Source organism: Bombyx mori, chromosome 5 (assembly GCF_030269925.1).
Source record: "Bombyx mori chromosome 5, ASM3026992v2".
NCBI lineage: Eukaryota > Metazoa > Arthropoda > Insecta > Lepidoptera > Bombycidae > Bombyx > Bombyx mori.
The window spans coordinates 5,355,141-5,372,952 of record NC_085111.1 but is presented as its reverse complement, the minus strand read 5'-3'; the positions used below and the strand labels follow the sequence as shown (position 1 = coordinate 5,372,952).

At 35.4% G+C, this 17,812-nt stretch overlaps 1 protein-coding gene across 1 annotated transcript; it reads right to left on the bottom strand.

Moving 5' to 3' along the window:
* Nucleotides 1-1,994: 1,994 nt before the first annotated feature.
* Nucleotides 1,995-17,812, bottom strand: LOC101740300 (uncharacterized). The gene is made up of 2 exons (XM_038011100.2): nt 17,346-17,812; nt 1,995-2,574 (listed from the first exon to the last, which is right to left on the bottom strand). The coding sequence occupies exons 1-2, from the start codon at nt 17,392-17,394 to the stop codon at nt 2,339-2,341; spliced, it is 285 nt and encodes a 94-aa protein (XP_037867028.2). The 5' UTR covers nt 17,395-17,812; the 3' UTR covers nt 1,995-2,338.

Genomic DNA, 17,812 nt, shown 5'->3' with positions numbered 1-17,812 from the left:
TATGTAGTTTTAATTATTACATTACCCGAATACTCTCCATAGTGTCTGCAATTAAAATAATTGTATTTATATAGAGCAGTAATGAGAAAAGTACTGCTTCAACTTCCCCATTGATATGTGAATTCATCATTTACCTACTGTATCCGACTTGCCACAGTTGTTTATATGCGTAAAAGATACCACCATCTCGTTTTTACCATCGCACCGCCCGCCACCGGAGTAGAGTTCATACATACTGCCTGGAGCCACTGCGGTCATCCACAGTGCGTTTCCAGAGATCTTTTTTGCCACGTACCATCCGGCTATGGAATGAGCTCCCTTCCACGGTGTTTCCCGAGCGCTATGAAATATCCTTCTTCAAACGAGGCTTGTGGAGAGTACTTAACGGTAGGCAGCGGCTTGGCTCTGCCCCTGGCATTGCTGAAGTCCATGGGCGACGGTAACCACTCACCATCAGGTGGGGCGTATGCTCGTCTGCCTACACGGGCAATAAAAAAGAAAACAGTAAAATATCAAGCGTTAGTAACCGCTGTGAATCGATATAATATATCGACAGGAGAATATCGTTAATATCGTAACTTGCATTTTGGGCTAAATAATTAGATTCACGTGTAAAGTTGAGTTTGTGAACTTTAAGCCTTATTCCGCTTACTTCCGTCAATATGTAGTATAAAAACGTTTGATTTAAACGCTTAGATTTAAAAAAAAAAACTTCCAAAAATTACTTCCATCCTTTTTTATTCTGCTGATACCGGTAAGGAAAATGTAAAATTATTGTATTGTCATCTGTTCTTGATGCATGTGTTGCATACAAACAGGGGTACTAAAAGCTTGTTATAAAAAGTATTAATAGGGAATAAAGATCTTCTCAGTGGGTCGCGTTTCCGATCCGGTGGTAGATTCTCCGAAGCACGGCTCTTGCTAGGGTTCGTGTTAGAAATAACGTCAGGTTTGAGCCCTGCAAGCTCACCTACTAGTTTGGTGAATCTAGTATGACTCCTCGAGGTCACTAGTATAGGTAGATCAAAAAAGGGAAAATAAATTTAAGTAAATTGATTGCTTGTATGACAATGAACATGCAAACATGACTAAGCGACAATAACTGCTTTGTACATAAATGATAGGCAATAACCATATTCGATGCGCAAAAAATATATATTTCTAGGTCTATTAAAATCATTTCAATCCTAGATTTCTACTACAGCTAGATTCTACTACAGCTAGATTCGTTAAAATAAATTTTGTTTTTAGGTATTTCAACTTTAAATTAGTCTACTATAATTTCACGCATTGTCGCTTAGTCACGTTTGCCTTTCAAGCGTCGATATGTACTTTATTTAGCGCACATCGTTTTTTGTATATCTATGGCACAATATCAATCTTATCAATTAGCGTTTATTCGTTTCCTTTTGTTATAATTACTAAAAAGTGAGTAGAAAATCAAGCCTTAATTTGTAGAAACTTAAGTCGGAAATAAGTCAAGACTGCTCATCGGGTCCTCTACGGACATCGTGTGTCATTGTGTTTGGTTCAGGAATAACATAGGCCCATATATATCTACAACGTAAATACGCTACCCACCTTGCGATATAAGTTCTGAGGTCTCAGTATAGCTACAACGGCTGCCCCACCCTTCAAACCGAAACACATTACTGCTTCACGGCAGAAATAAGCAGGGTGGTGGTACCTACCCGTGCGGACTCACAAGAGGTCCTACCACCAGTGTGTGGTGTGCGTTTTATCTCCCTTTTATTGCCATTGTAGGCGTAGGAGCATACGGCACACCTGGTAGCTGGTATGTGGTCACCGTTAGAGATGGAGATCAGAGATGCCAAGGGGAACATCTAAGCCGCTCCTTATTGTTGCTTTTTATATATTATTGGTTAATAATGGCGATCTCCCTTAAAAGTCGACAGAATACAATCTATAACAAAATATATGTAAGGAAATTCAAAATATTTTTGTCATAACCGCTTGTGTAATAATAGACGAACTATGTGTTTTGTATTTTTTAATCGTAATAAAAAGTTAACATAAATTATGGCAAGTTAAATTAACTTCTTAGTATTTAAATATTAACATTAATTAATAGTGGCAAGTAGACAATGGATTAAAATATTACCATATTAAAAAAATTGTGTTACAAAAAATGAAATATGTAAAAATCACTTTCGTTAAAATTACAATGGTTTAGTGATGCCCACAATAATCATAGAGTCAATAAACAAAAAGGGAATTTCTTAAACTAACTTATTACACACTAAAATTAACTTAAAAAATAGTATAATTTACGTTAAAAATTTATCGTATCTGAGCCCTCTTCGAGAAATTTCGATATTTAAGAGCGGCTATCACCAATTTCTGGGTTTTCGGGCACATTAAGTTTTGATGAGTAGTGTTCGGGAATTTCTGGGGCTGCTTCGACATCTTTACCAGCGCTTCTTCCGGCGGGCAGAGCGTTGAAAGCTTCAGCCAAATCAGGATTGATTTCTTCGAGGGGCGTGTCTCCGCTCCTGATGTAAACGGGCACGTAACCCGGTGCTTGCGGTAGGAACTGCCATTTCGGGCGTGCCTCTGTAACACAAAAAAAATTGTTTTAAACACATGAAATAATACATGCTGTTCAAATGCTTTGTGGCCCGGTTGTGCTCCCGACATTGGGTTATTTCTATTGGATGAGCGTTAGGGTAGTATAACTAGTAGTAGTAGTATAATATAGCAATAAAATTAAAAGTATCTATTCGATATCAATGCCGTGGATTTTAAAATCAGAGTAAGAAGTTTTGAAATCGACGAGTACGCAGCTATGAAACATCCATGATCAAGTTGAGTTTGAGGTTGTTCTTTATGTAGGATATATACTACATACCATATTGTATATAAATATATATACGTCTCGTGTATTGTTGATATTATGACAAAGAAAAATGAATGGGGTAACGCGCTGTGCTCTCCGATCTCGGTTCGTGGCAAGTAATCTTTAGTTACGGATGCCAATTCGTCCCCTTGTCCTTTCCAGCATATGTCGCGCCCACATTTTTTTTATGTTTGAGAGATTCCTGGTGGCCCGGAGGTCTTTCCAGTTTTACCAGAGCAGGTGAGCGAGCAAGGGCTCAGTCAGGAGGGGATTTGTTAACAGTTACCCGATCACCTCCAAGCGAGACCTAACAACTCTAGACTAGCTGCTTCGCGAATGAAAGTCGAATGATGTCGCAACAATTTGAGGCTTAGCTGAAAACGTTATACTGGGATTTTTTATTGAATACAGCTCTTTCCAAAATATCTCACACAGCAACATACAAAAAAACGTGGCCTAATGATCTGGCGGTTGAATAATCCGCCGCAAAAATGGAACTACCATTTCATTAACCTGAATTCGCTGTTGGAAGTATGGCTAATATAATATGTATTTGTAATCGATGTAGCAATTTATTTTATTTTCCTAAACAATATCTTTGATCAAGCTTAGTACAAGCGAAAACGCAAGTGACGTGCAAGCAACCGGATAACTGCGATCACACAATGAATTTACATGCTCGCATTGTTTTCATGTTAAAATCGAAAATAGAAATAGCAATGAAATTTTAATTTCTCCTTGTCTACACGCAATTGAACATATTTAGCATAAACGCGAGATAGACGACAATCGATAAAAAACAAAACGACTGTGAAAGTTTTCGAAATAAAAAACTAAATTAGTTTTCCGTAACAATGTATAATAATATATTGGAATTGGATTGGTATATAGATTGGAAGAAGAATCTATGCAAGAATATGGTCGAGGAAGGTATGAAATATGACAACAATAGGTGTTATGAGAATGAAGTTGTTTTTTTTTCCTATCTAAGCTGATGGTATTGAGAGACCATATCAGCGTAACCGGGCGAGTAGGTGAACTCACGGGGCTCAAACCTGACGTTGTTGTTAACACGAACCCTAGCAAGAGCCGTGCTTCGCAGAATCTACCATCGGATCGGAAACGCGATCCACTGAGAAGATCGGGCGAGAAACTTAGTGGGCTGTGTCTGTGGGTTAATTTACTCGCCGGCCCTTCGTAGCAAGCGACAAGTTCGGCGAAAACGATGACCAGTACTTGGGGTACCTAAAAGCACCGTTAGTGGATCGGGTGGATCCGAAGTGACGTGAGCAAAGAATGAAGTATGAACGCACAGAAAGCTCTGGGTGTTAAAGGATAGCTAAAGTCAATCACAGAATATCGCGCCGTCATCTCGTCCCCCTTATCCTATCCAGGTGCCGTTCCAACGTTAATCGCTGTATTACTGACGGCCATGGGCGACGGTAACCACTCACCATTAGGTGGGCTATTACCACCATTACCATTATATGCTCGTCTGCCTACAACAGCAATAAAAAAAACTACGAGGGGTTTTTTGTTCGACTTTCATGTAACGCCTCCACTCCAAAGGAGCAACGTCATCGTGTCCCAATTGTACTTGATAACTTAAAAGTTGATTTAATTAAACAAATTTTGATATCGGTTCGGCAGCGATTTGGTTTTGCCCCCTTGCACTGCTGACGTCTACTGGCGATGGTAACCACTCTCCACCAATTGGAAGCAACGTCTTCTGAGCATTTTCTACGAATAAAAACCGCTTACCCGTATGCTCTTAACATAGACGTCCAATCCAAGATGTGATAACCCGTGATCCGAAATCCGAGATCCCACCTAAGGTCTGACTTTCCACTTGTGAACACTTCTACAGTTACGATTTGAAAAATTTCTACATATATAAAAATTAATTGCTGTTCATTAGTTTCGCTAAAACTTGAGAGCGGCTGGACCGATTTGGCTAATTTTGGTCTTGAATTACTTGTGGATGTCCAGGGAAGGTTTAAAAGGTAGATAAAAATTAAATAAAAATAACAATTTTGTTTTCTCTTTGATGTGTCCCCCGTTGGACGGATTCCTTTTGTTTGTTTTAAGTTTATTGTAGACAAAAGTTTAGGTCTTTTATTTATCGATTGAGGCACTACGAAGTCTGCCGGGTTAGCTAGTTAACAATAAATACCACATTTATTTGATTTATGAGCTCTTTGTGCTATTTGTTAAAATTAAGTCCTTGTCTCTAAACACAAACATATATGTTTATATTCAAACGTTAAATGTTAATTGGCAAATGCAATTCGGTTAATTAATGCAGTTAAAATAATATCATAGATAAATTTAATTTAATTGTACAGAAGTAACCTATTTTCGGATGATCAATGTCTCAATGCATGCATCAATAAAATGCACATCTCTTGAGGATTCGCGCGCGTCGTAAATTTGTTAATGCCTAGATAATGGATAGGACTCCGGCACGGTCGGGTCGTTTTCCTTATTACTGAGGTCGTTCAACTAAACTGGCGTCTGCTACGAGTATATAGGCACACTGAATCTTAGGCGTAAAGTTACATTCTAGTTATCGACAGTTTAGTGGATTCTTGTGAAATTAAATTATTCGTCACGGATGTTCAGAATTCGGTATTTTGGGTTGTTTTTTTTTGTATATTATTTATTAGCGTTGAATCTCAATAAGACGATTTATATACACAAGCATACTTATACGTAAAAAAATATCTACTTATACGGCGTATTGTAGGTACATACAGGCAGGTTCCGCCATCCTGCCTATTTCTACCGCAAAGTAGGTACCTACGTTTTTCAATTCAACTAAGAGCTAGAAGAGTTCATGTCTCAAAACAGGCGACTGTATACGTGATTTGTCTAAAGGCTCCGGTGACCACTTAACGCAAGGCGATTCGTGAGCTCTTTCACCCACCTAAGTAATAAAACAAGATAAATAACAAAAGCCGCGAGCAATGACCTATAGAACCTGTCAAAACGTGTCAATAAAAAAAAAGCTATGAACAAGCTACGCATTTAGCACACAAATTAAAGTGAACGTGGTAATTTGTAAGTGCATTCATTATTGGTGTCAAATTTAAAAAAAAAAAATATGTATTGAAGGTTGACACTTAACTGTTTAACAGTAAAACGCAATAAAAATAACACAATTATTTAATTCACAAAGCTATGAATACAACCTCCGAATACCTAGTTACTCACATAATTAAAATTTAGTTATGCCCAGTGATCACGCTATACAGGCGGATCAATGTAAATATTTACTTTTTGTTTGTTATTTTTATTAGAAATAATTGTGTGTTTGTTTTTATAGAAACATGGAATTATCCATTTTGAAATGTCCCATTTTCTGTTGACGTTAACGGTTAATTAAAATGAAATGGTATGTACATATATACTAGTGAACAAATTTTACCTCTGTTTGTTTAAGGTACCTAAGGAAAATCCGGAACAAACATAATTACCTACTTTTTTATTTTTATGTTACATTTAAATCTTAATAATTTTAATTTAAAAAAAATACATTAAGAATCAATTACATCAATTACATTTAGCAATGAGACTATCTTTCCATAAATCAATCCTCAAATTACCTAGAAATCGGTAAAAATACTTAAAAAAATTAAACAGTTGAACATAGAACCTGAAACCTGAACCTGAACCCTTTTTTGAAGATTAAAGAGGATTTTTACATTATTAAATATATAACACGTTACAAATATTTAATCAAAATTGAATAGTTAATTTATTTCTGTGTAAAATAAAGCACCACAAAATGCAATAAGCGAATTACATTTAAAAGAAATATTAGAGTGTTGTGAATTGATTGCTTTGTTTAGATAGGTAGACGAGCACACGGCTCACGTGACATTAAGTGGCCGTCGGAGCCCCGAAACATTACAACGCTCCCCACAGCCCCCCACTTGAGAACGAAGTCTCAATAGTTTACTAGTACTCAGTAACTATACCGAGACCTTAGAGCTTATATCTCAAGATGGATGGTGCATTTACGTTGTAGATGTCTATGGGCTCCAGTAAACTTTTAACACCAGGTGGGCTATGAGCTCGTCCACCCATCTAATCAATAAAAAAAGTTTAAAGTTTAAAAATCATTTAAAAATACTAAATATCATTTTCTTATTTAAAACAACCTGTATACGCTTAGTCGATGGATGTGAATGTATGCCGGATTGTCGGCTTTCATATAACGGTCAGTTTCAAGACAAGATTGCGTTTTCGTTCGTCAATATTCTAACTGTACCGTCATCTTGTACATCATTCCTTAAGTACATTTTAAACTCAATTATTTAGTGGCTTTCTGTTGATCGTATTAAAGTTTAAATTTCAATGTGAGAGTTTCGAAATTATTATTTATTGTTTCGCTAGTGACATTCGGTATGTACTGCCTATTTCTGCCCCAACTAATACGTTGGGACAACTGTAATACTATATAACTGGAGGTCTCGCAGTAGTCGAAAATCTACTATAATTAATTGGAATTGTATGTTTGTACACTATTATGATTGTATTTTGTACTTCTATAATCACAAATTTCGCTAAAACTACACTATGAAAAATATTAACAAAGACAAACAATATTTAATCTATTCTCAATTTGACCACAGACGTCAAGAACAAAAGTTTGACAATAAATAGTATGCATGCGTGGTGCGTCAAATACATTGTCATGGTATGTAGTGTGTGTAATGTTTTCTTTATTGATTTAATGTATCTTTTATGCATTATTTAAAAAAAATATTAGCTTTATGCACTTCTCTATATTCTCTATAAGTGTGGAAAATTTCATACTCCTTCGTGCGCGCAATTTTCGTAAAAAGGGATACAAGATTTTTGCTTCACGTATTAATATATAGATAATTGGGATTGAGACTTGACAGTCTGAAGTAGGTGTCATTATTAAGGTTTTCTATACGCTCCGGTAACTATTTAATTATGGACTGTGAGAGTATTCACCCATCAATTACAAAAAAAGCGCAAATTCTATTTTGAATCAATAAAAAAGCATTTTACAAAAATATGATATTCCCGAATAAGTGCGCGAAAATGAAGCGAACGTGATCGGATATTTCGACGGAGAACCAGTGTGCGTAGTGCGAGTTTTTTAACGTTCTCGATAACGTTAAAGTTAACTCAAATTGTATGGCGTTGGAACTTTATCCTACGTTTGCCGCTAGGGGCGCTGTTCCAACTGCATACAAATTTGAGTCAACTTTTACGCTATCGAGAACGGTAAAAAACTCGCATTAAGCAAACAGTTACAACACTAATGCGTAATGAATAAAAAAAAATGAACATCTAGATAGGCAATTATCCTAAGGTCGTTTTTTCGACGAAACTTTCACCGATGCCGTTATCAATCTAAATGAATAATCAAATACAGTTAGCTAGTAGACGAGTAGACATGGTCACATTTAATATAGTATTATTTGACTTTAAGAATACTGAAAACCTAATCGACCTGCTTTCTTGGAGGTTAGCAAACAGTAGACTAAATTAAACACTTTATCTTGTCCGTGTCATAAACTTTGCTAAAATACACTATTATTGTAATGATATTCGAACGCTTCTGCGTAATACAGATAAGAGCATTGCAATTAAACTAATTCTTAATAGGTCAACACGCAATATTCGTTGTTATTATTATAATATGAAATGTGTCTAGATCATAACATCAGAGATTTCTCGCATTGACATCGTTAGACCATTGATATTAGTATCGTTTGTCTTTTATTTTACAAAGCAATTTTTTGACCAGCGTTTCTCCTTTTGATAATTTTCATTTATGGCCGTTAAATGTCCGTGCCTTATTTATATTGCAATTAACTTGAAGTTGAATTTCTCATGTCGTCTTCGATTTCTTTTAGACGAAATCTAGTGAAGCGAATATTTAGAATTTGTTCAGAAATCGGAGAGGTATTAAATATAAATTTATTTAAAAGTATGAAAACTAATATATGTATGCATACATATATGCAAGTGTTTTTTTTTTTATTGGTTAGATGGATGGACGAGCTCACAGCCCACCTGGTGTTAAGTGGTTACTGGAGCCCAAAGACATCTACAACGTAAATGCGCCACCCACCTCGAGATATAAGTTCTAAGGTCTCAGTATAGTTACAACGGCTACCCCACCCTTCGAACCGAAACGCATTACTGCTTCACGGCGGAAATAGGCGGTGTGGTGGTACCTACCCGTGCGGATTCACAAGAGATCCTACCACCAGTGATTACGCAAATTACAATTTTGCGGGTTTGGTTTTTATTACACGATGTTATTCCTTCACCGTGGAAGTCAATCGTGAACATTTGTTGAGTACGTATTTCATTAGAAAAATTGGTACCCGCCTGCGGGATTCGAATACACCGTGCATCGCTACATACGAATGCACCGGACGTCTTATCCTTTAGGCCACGACGACTTAAAATATTATGACTTAAAATATTATATAAATTATAACGTGTTTCAAATTTATTCACCCAAATAATGACTTAAAAGAAATTTTATAAACTTTATATTCTGATTAGAAATAAACGTACACTTATTGCGGCGTTTTTCAAAAGTAAAAACCCTAAGTTGAAAGTTTTTATGGGAAGTTCGTCACTTTTGAACGGATCATGATTTAAATAATGAAGTCAATTTTACAGTTTTACAAAAGAATTAAAATAAAACATGTACTGATACCGTTATGTGCTTTCAACACAACATCCTGATTCCGAGGCCTTTCAAAGGGCGTGTTACTAGTAAATAATATCAATGTATGTCAGATCAGAAAACGTTTGACCACAAAGACTAGTGTGTTATGTTAGACTATTTAAAATATATAAATCATCACAACATAAAAATACTGATAAACTTTTTCGGTTAGCTAGCTACCTTTAGCATATTCAAAACTAAAATGTCATATTTGATTGTGACGTCTTATCTAGTACAAAACCAGTAAAAACACGCATATAGTAAACACGGACTACCCAGTGAACTGTCACGATTTATCTTAATAATTTTTAATGTAGGAAACGGGTCAAAGGTTAGGCCAATTAATTGGATAAATTTGTGAATCCGCAGAGATATAACCGTCGAGAACGTGTAATTAAACTTTGACAACAGTGTATAATCTATGTTTGACAATGACAGAGTTTTAAAAATATTTCGTGGTAATCTGAGCCAGTCACTATTCTGCTTATCTCTGCCATAAAGCAGTCATGCTTTACCGTTTGAAGGACGAAACAGTCGGTAAAGTAAGCAATTGAGACTCCTTCTTCATATCTCAAGGTGGGTGGCAGAATTGAAAATTTAATATGTTGATTTAGTCTCTTTAATAAACGACTAGCGACCCGCCCTCGCTTCGCTTCGGAAACATAAAAACACAAATGAAAGCAAAAAAAAAAAATTTAATAAATAAAAAAAGTAGCCTATGTTCATCAGGGACAATGTCGGCTTCTAATGGAAAAAGAATTTTTCAAATCGGTCCAGTAGTTTCGGAGCCTATTCGAAACAAACAAACAAACAAATCTTTCCTCTTTATAATATTAGTATAGATATAATGAAGTTTGATGAAAAGGCTAAACGAATGCATTTAAAAAATAACAGTAAAAGTAGCGAAACGTAAAAATATTTTGCTTTAATTGTACTTAAGCAATGAAGTGCTTTGAGGAATTATTCGAGATGATCTGAACATCTCTTTGTTACAATCGAACTGTTCGCAATGGGAGCACAGTTCATCCCTGCCGCTTGGACACGCTGTGTTCATTAATAGTGAGTTTTAAGTTGTAATTTCCATTCGGATCTGAATGAACTCTCCACACCGGTGATCTTTTTAACCGACTTAAAAAAGGAGGAGGTTCACAAATGCGACTGTATTTTTTTTAAATGTTTGTTACCTCATAACTTTTGACTGGGTGAATCGATTTTGATGATTCTTATTTAATTAGAAAGCTGACGCTTCCCGGCGCCTCTCGTCGCCGTGTGGTTCTATTTCAATTTAGTCCAGTTCTGATAATGGTATCCATGAGAAAGCCTTATAAGTCTTTTTGCATTCAGTACGCGCGCGACAAATAGATGAATAACTCAATAATTTATAATAATATCACGGCAACCGATTTCGATGATTATTGTTTTGAGTGTATATTAATTTGTTACGGAATATATATATTTTTTCTATTTGAAGTCGGTTTTCGTTAAAGCATGTCTATTTACCATTATTCAAAAGTGTTATTGAAAACAGTACGAAGTAGATAGCGTATTGACTGTGCCTCTTGCATTGCTGCTGTCCTCGAGCAATAGTAATCAGTTATAATGAGGCCAGAAGCTCATCCGCCTGCAGTGGCAAGAAAATAAACATGACACCATTTAATTGTATATTTAGCTCGCCATTTCTGTTTTGACAATAGTATCGGCTAACGATCAATTGAGTACAAAACTAATGAGATTTCGAATAATTATGTTTACTTATATCTGTATGTCTGAACTTTGTTATTAAGGATAAACAAATGATATCATTCGATTGACACCAAATTCACCTCTCGCTGAGAATATTAACATTCCTATCTACGAGTTTTTAGTAAAAAAAGACAAAATACAAGCAACATTTTTAACATAATTGAATATTCATTGTTGTGATTTTCCATTAGTTTCGGTGTGTATTTAATAAAAAATTAATGAGGTAAATTGATTTTCACTTACACGTTTGTTTTCGGTTTAGATTTTTTATTTACTTTATAACGTTATTGGTTCTAAAGTGTCATCAAACAAAAAGTTCATAATAATTATCCTTTACAATTTCTATAATTGAGACAGGTCTATTGACGTCTCTTGTGTTGAATTCCATCTAAAGATTTACAGGATATTAAAGAAATAATCACACAACACAACATAATGTAGGTACATCTATAGGCTCAAGAGCCATTTTTGTAAAAACAGTGTATTTTAATAGCATTTTCTTTGCTTTTTGTAAAAGTAATTAAACCAACATTTTAATCCAAAATCGGACAGTCTTAGCTATTAAAGCGATAACAAAGAAGATGCAGATCCGAATCGATACGACGATACAGTACGTAGTTCTATTAGTCTATTCTAGATAGTTCTATAGCCGCTTTTTTTGACCGCGGGCCGAATCTCCTTGTGGTTGTTGTTATGTATTCGACTAAGAAGAAGAATTAAGCGTAGATGTCCACAATTCATTAGAGTCAATGTTTGTCGAGGACACACTGATGACAATTTGCTAGTTTACGACGTAATAATACGAGTGCACTCCGCTAGTGTGCGTCATATAGGGTTGGCTAAGACTCCGTTTTTTACGAACATTACAATTTCCTACAGCTCTTATTCATTAGACAGTTAATGTTGTTTATAAATTTAAAAATATGCACATAATAACAAGCTGGAACTAAAAAAATAGTATTATTTCTTCAATCCTGGTGACCCTGTTCAGGACATTGGGCCAATGTAATGGAATTGTTGTATTGTAATCGGCTGTTGATGCGTTTGCGAATTTTCCAGTCAATCGCACGTCTTGAAGTCTGTGAAAATTACGTTAAAATGTCCCATTATGTAGATAGATACATGTAAAGCTAATAAGCCGTCGTAATTTGAACTGTTTAATTGTATTTTATATACGTTTGCGAGGATTTCTGGGTTAAGATTTCTTGAATTATTTCATGTCATCTAAAGGACGATATCAGAAAAGAAGACAAATCTACAAATTAAATTCAAATCTATTTATTTACGTTCACGGTAAAATATCACAATAGATGAAATAAGAACAAAGACCTTGCTTCTTTCTTTGAGGAGTCTCTTCTAGCAGAGCCGTGAGTCCTCTCAGCTCTAGTATCAGTACTTAGAATCTATCATAATTTTCCTTGCTATTTATCAACCGTTTTTTTTAAATTTAAAACCTATTGACGGCCTGATTACAATTGTTTGTTCAAAGATAAACCGTTTATTTCGTTCAAAGTTTCAATAACAAAACAACGAATAAATGTTATATAAAATGAAGGAAATATTGAGATATAATAAAAAGTAAACAGCTTAATCTCTTTGACTTTTGCCTTTGATGTTGGTAACTAAAATTTGTTCATTTGTAATTAAGACTCTTACTTTATTAATGTAGATGGGAATCTTTAAGTGGATACCAAAGCCATACTTTATTAGTATAGATGGAATGTAGAGACTAATGGTCCTATTTAAGCGGTTACCAGAACCAATAGATATGACAACGCTATTGTAGTCTCTCAGTTAGGGGCATAAAGTCGAAGTTTCGACTATATATAAATTGTTAATTTACTCCTCAAACCGCAAGTTACTGCTTCCAGACAGATTTCGGCAGGCCGGTCGTATGACTGCGAGCTCAGAATTCGTCCATCCATTTTTCAAATTGAACGCTGCACCACGCTACGTGTAATCTTGTATTTATTTATAGAGGTGATCGAATCCGATTAGTCCGAACTAGTTTATAACACATTGTACTGAACCATTTATTTCACCGAGAACAAAATAGGTGGTACAAAATAGGTGTGAGTGAGTAGTGAGTACATATATCAGGACGGTAACGAGGATTTTGTATAGCTCTAGATTTGCCGACGATTTCCCGATCCACCCGATATTGGCTCTCGGAACCCATTAGCGACTCGACTTGATTGCTGCTGCTCACTTTGAGTTATGTGGTCGAATTCACAATTGTAGCACATCCCAGGCTTCAGATCATAAACCGTGATTCTATATGGTCTAGAGTTCCTGGTGGTTTCCACTATATGTGTGAGTGGTTTCTGGGTGCTGGAATTCTTCGGACATATTGTTCGTAAAGAGGGTCACAGTCTAGAACAGCTGATTGTGACAGACAAGGTAGATGGCAAACGTCCCGAGGACGCAGTCCCGCGAGATGGTCGGACCAAATACGATCTTCTCTGGACATCAACTTCCACAATGCCCTTCATGAAGCTCAGGATCGCAGCAGATGGAGGGAAATCGTACAGGAGAAACTGATACAGCGGGGGAGGCACGACCCTCAGTAATGAGGAAAACGACGCGAGGAGGAGAGTTCCTGGTAAGCAAAGTTATGTGGAGTTGAACTAGAACCAAATCAGTGAGTTAGTTTTTACTTACGACCGGCCGGCCAGTCACTGTTTAGTCGAAAGGGCTGATACAAATGTTGTTAAATGAGTGTTAAATAAATAATTCAGAATATATGTACTAAGTAATTGAATTAGAGGATAACAAAGCGTTCACTACAGTTCACTTGCAAACACCAAGTAAATTAAAAATATACGATATTTAGTTTCATAACATTGACATAAAATAAATTCAAAAAGTATCATACTAAACTTAAAATCGTATAAAAATTTATTTCTCATTTTTATTGATAAAAACGTATTGCCCAAATTTCGCGGAAGAAGAATCTGCGTTTTATTTTTATTTTAAGTTGATTAAAGCATTTATGTTGGTATTACATGTTTTTTTTTAAGATCACACAATTTTCATAATTATAATTACTATTAAGGTTTGATCTCGTGTTTTTTTATTGTCACTATATTATATTATTTTAAATCCCCTAATTATGTTTACGGCTCGCGAAAACCCAAGGAAATATCTATCATAGAATTGTTTGACCAATTTCCATGTGAGTGAGCCTGCATGGTACATAAATCTATCAATATGGTTCTGAATTCGCGAATTCTTTTTTGTTGATGCAGATGACATGACTGTCCACTGTCGTCGGAGCTTACCTCGGGACCCGATCTCGAATGACCATCCTGGTCTTCGGACCGGAACGCACGATCGCCTCGTGGCGCTGGCGCAACGACCGCTACGTTGTTTCACTAATCCAATAAATATTTCTAAGCCTTACCCTGTCTTTTACTTTAATCCTTTAAAGCTTGTCCTGACGAAAATGTAATTCGGTAAAACGTTATAACTTTATTAATATACTTTTTTTGATGTACTACACTCAATATTAATCGTGTTTTTTTTATTGCCCTTGTGGGCAGACGAGCATACGACCAATCTGATGGTGAGTGGTTACCGTCGCCCATGGACTTCCGCAATGCCAGGGGCAGAGCCAAGCCGCTGCCTACCGAAATTAATTGAATATCGTGTAACTGAAAATCGAATTATGTTCTAATCGATATTTTACGGCTTACGGACACGCAGTGCAGGGACACGGGAGTCATCGTCCTGTGCAGCGTTATGGAACCATTCAAACAAGTCCGCTCAATCTGGTTGTTTTTTTTTTTGCATTATTATAAAATTCCTTTTCATGTCATTAACGTTATTATAAGATTCCATGGAAGGTTTTCGGACTACAGCCTCGCAATTACAGAGGTAAAATAACGAAAAAGTTTGAAAAGAATTCGAATCGACTTTTTGTTTGTTTAAGTAATTGTCGGTTCTCCCGCAGGCTTATTAAAATTATTATAACTTTTTTAGATTTTTTTAATTTAGCGGTAAAGCATTTTTGTTACTATATAACTGCTCTAAACCTATCTTTTAATTTCTAACCAATCTCACCAAATTAAAAATATAACCTATGCAATAGCTTATTCGGTAAATTTATTTAATATACAAATTTGCCATTATGGGCAGGATATACTTATTATTAGAAAGCTGCGGGGCAAAGTGGAGGAGTTTAAGGAGGAAAGTGGACCCTGGGAAAACGTTAGGAAGAAGAAGAAGAAATAATTGCCGTTATATGTACAATAACTTCGATGTATCTCATATTAGGTATTCTACAATATTATAAAATAAAGCCAACGCGATCATTTCTTGAAATCATATCATTATTACTTTATCCAATCTCTTTCTCAGAAATATACTCCGCGATGACTTCATCATTTTTTTTTAACTAATGCTGCCCATTTCAAAATATTTTAAATGCTTCGGTCTTCTCCGATCGAGTGACTAATGAAGTTCATTATTTACGAATTAAATTGTAAATAATGCAGCAAAAACTATCAATGGGTCCGTATAACTTGTTTATTTTAATTTTATACAAATACATAGTTTAGTTAAAAGTAAATAACGTAGATTTATTTGGAGATATTTTCGGTATAGAATTAATTTACTGTAAATATTTGCATAAATATTTGAAATTGTATATCTAGTCATAATAAGTATGGTATGTCTTAATTTAAATTAGTCGTAGATTCAAAGTAAAGAGTGTGATAAACAGATCTAGATCTCTTTGAGACATTTGTTTTCTAAATGCAAAACTAGTAGATTCGGATTTAATAAAGTAAATCACTCATTACCAGGTGCCGGTATGAGATATTCTTGACTGAGTCGTCATGCTGTGCCCACCATTTTACCGTTCATTAGTGTCTCTTGGGCAACTGGTACGTCAGAGTAACTTCGGTAATTTTACCGCCCACTGAGTTTCTCGCCGGATCTTCTCAGTGGGTCGCGATTCCGATCCGGTGGTAGATTCAGCGAAGCACTGCTCTTGCTAGGGCTAGTGTTAGCAAATTCTCTCAGGTTGAGTCCGTGAGCTCACCTACCCGTCCGGGCGTAGCTAGAATAGCCCCTTAGGCTACCAGCGAATAGGTAGGGGAAAAAAAGTAATTTTACAACTATAAATATTGCTTTTTTTTATTGCCTTTCTAGGCAGACGAGTCCACCTGATGGTGAGTGGTTACCGTCGCCCATGGACTTCAGCAATGCCAGGGGCAGAGCCAAGCCGCTGCCTACCGCTCAAAATATGCTTGTATACGAATAGGAGTAATCGTGTTTTATTCTTTTACTGACCGTTTTCAGGTCAATATCCTCTTGATTCGCAATATCGCTTATATTATGCGATAGTGGCAGGCAGCATCGTCGAAACATTTTCTGTGATTTTGACGTAAATATTACAAGACTAATATTTTGTTAAAATTTTTCGAATATAAGAAATATGAAGAACGAGTTTTTTTTTTTGTTGTTTCTTATCGATTCAATCGCATATACAGCGTTTTACTGCTTTTAAAAACTTGTATGGTATTTAATTAAAGCTTTGTTTCATGAAAAAATAAAGAATCCGGGCTCACGATCACGGAAAAGGATCGCCTTGTCACGATTTCGCCTACACCAAGCTCCGTGACTTGCGCTTCATACTTACATTAATAATACAATAATACTCGTTAATTATAAAGTCGGAATGTTTTGTCTAAAGATATTCAATCGTCATTTTTTGTTACATTTATCTCGCGGCAATGGTGTTCACGACGGGTGTTTGAATAACATTGTAATTATGTTTTTTTTTTTTTACATTGTCTATTGATTTGTTATTTTGAAAATTGTTGTCGAAGTTTTTTTTTTACTTAATTGTCTGAAAGAATTTTGTTGTCTGAAAATAACTAGATTTTAGTTTTACGAAACTTATTGTTTAACCGTTAAATTATGGTTTTAAATTACCTTATCAATTATTTAAAGTTTAATTAGATTTTTTTAAATATAGCGAATTATAAATAATATCGTATAAATCGTACTTACCAACAACGATACAGCAAACAACACACAACAAGACGAATGATTTGTACATTTTAAAATTGAATAACGTTATTTGTTTAATGTAAAATTTAATGCGTATCGGAGAACGGCAGACACGGCTTACGACGACGAAGGCGGGTTTGCGAATGCGAACGCCGACGCTCTCTCCTCCAGATAAAAACTAAAAAGCGTTGACTTGCGTTTATAATTTTATCACCAGACTATTGAATGTCCAATTTATTAAAAATAATAAGTCAATAATAATTATCGGTCATGATGGCCCGGTCGCGGTTAGTTAAGTAAATTAGAAAAATAAATAATAATCAAGGCCCGCTTGTTTTTAATTCTAATAAAGATATTAGAACTTATCATCTTTCCGTAAATAGAAAATTAGTAATAGGTTTTTTTTTATTTATTACAATATTATAACACAAACACTAATATAAAATCAAGAAATGGTTTATTACTAA

Coding starts and splice junctions, on each gene's coding strand:
- LOC101740300 (XM_038011100.2), bottom strand. CDS start 17,394: ATGTACAAATCATTCGTCTTGTTGTGTGTTGTTTGCTGTATCGTTGTT. Junction 2,575..17,345: donor TGTTTGCTGTATCGTTGTTG/GTAAGTACGATT, acceptor TTTGTGTTACAG/AGGCACGCCCGAAATGGCAG.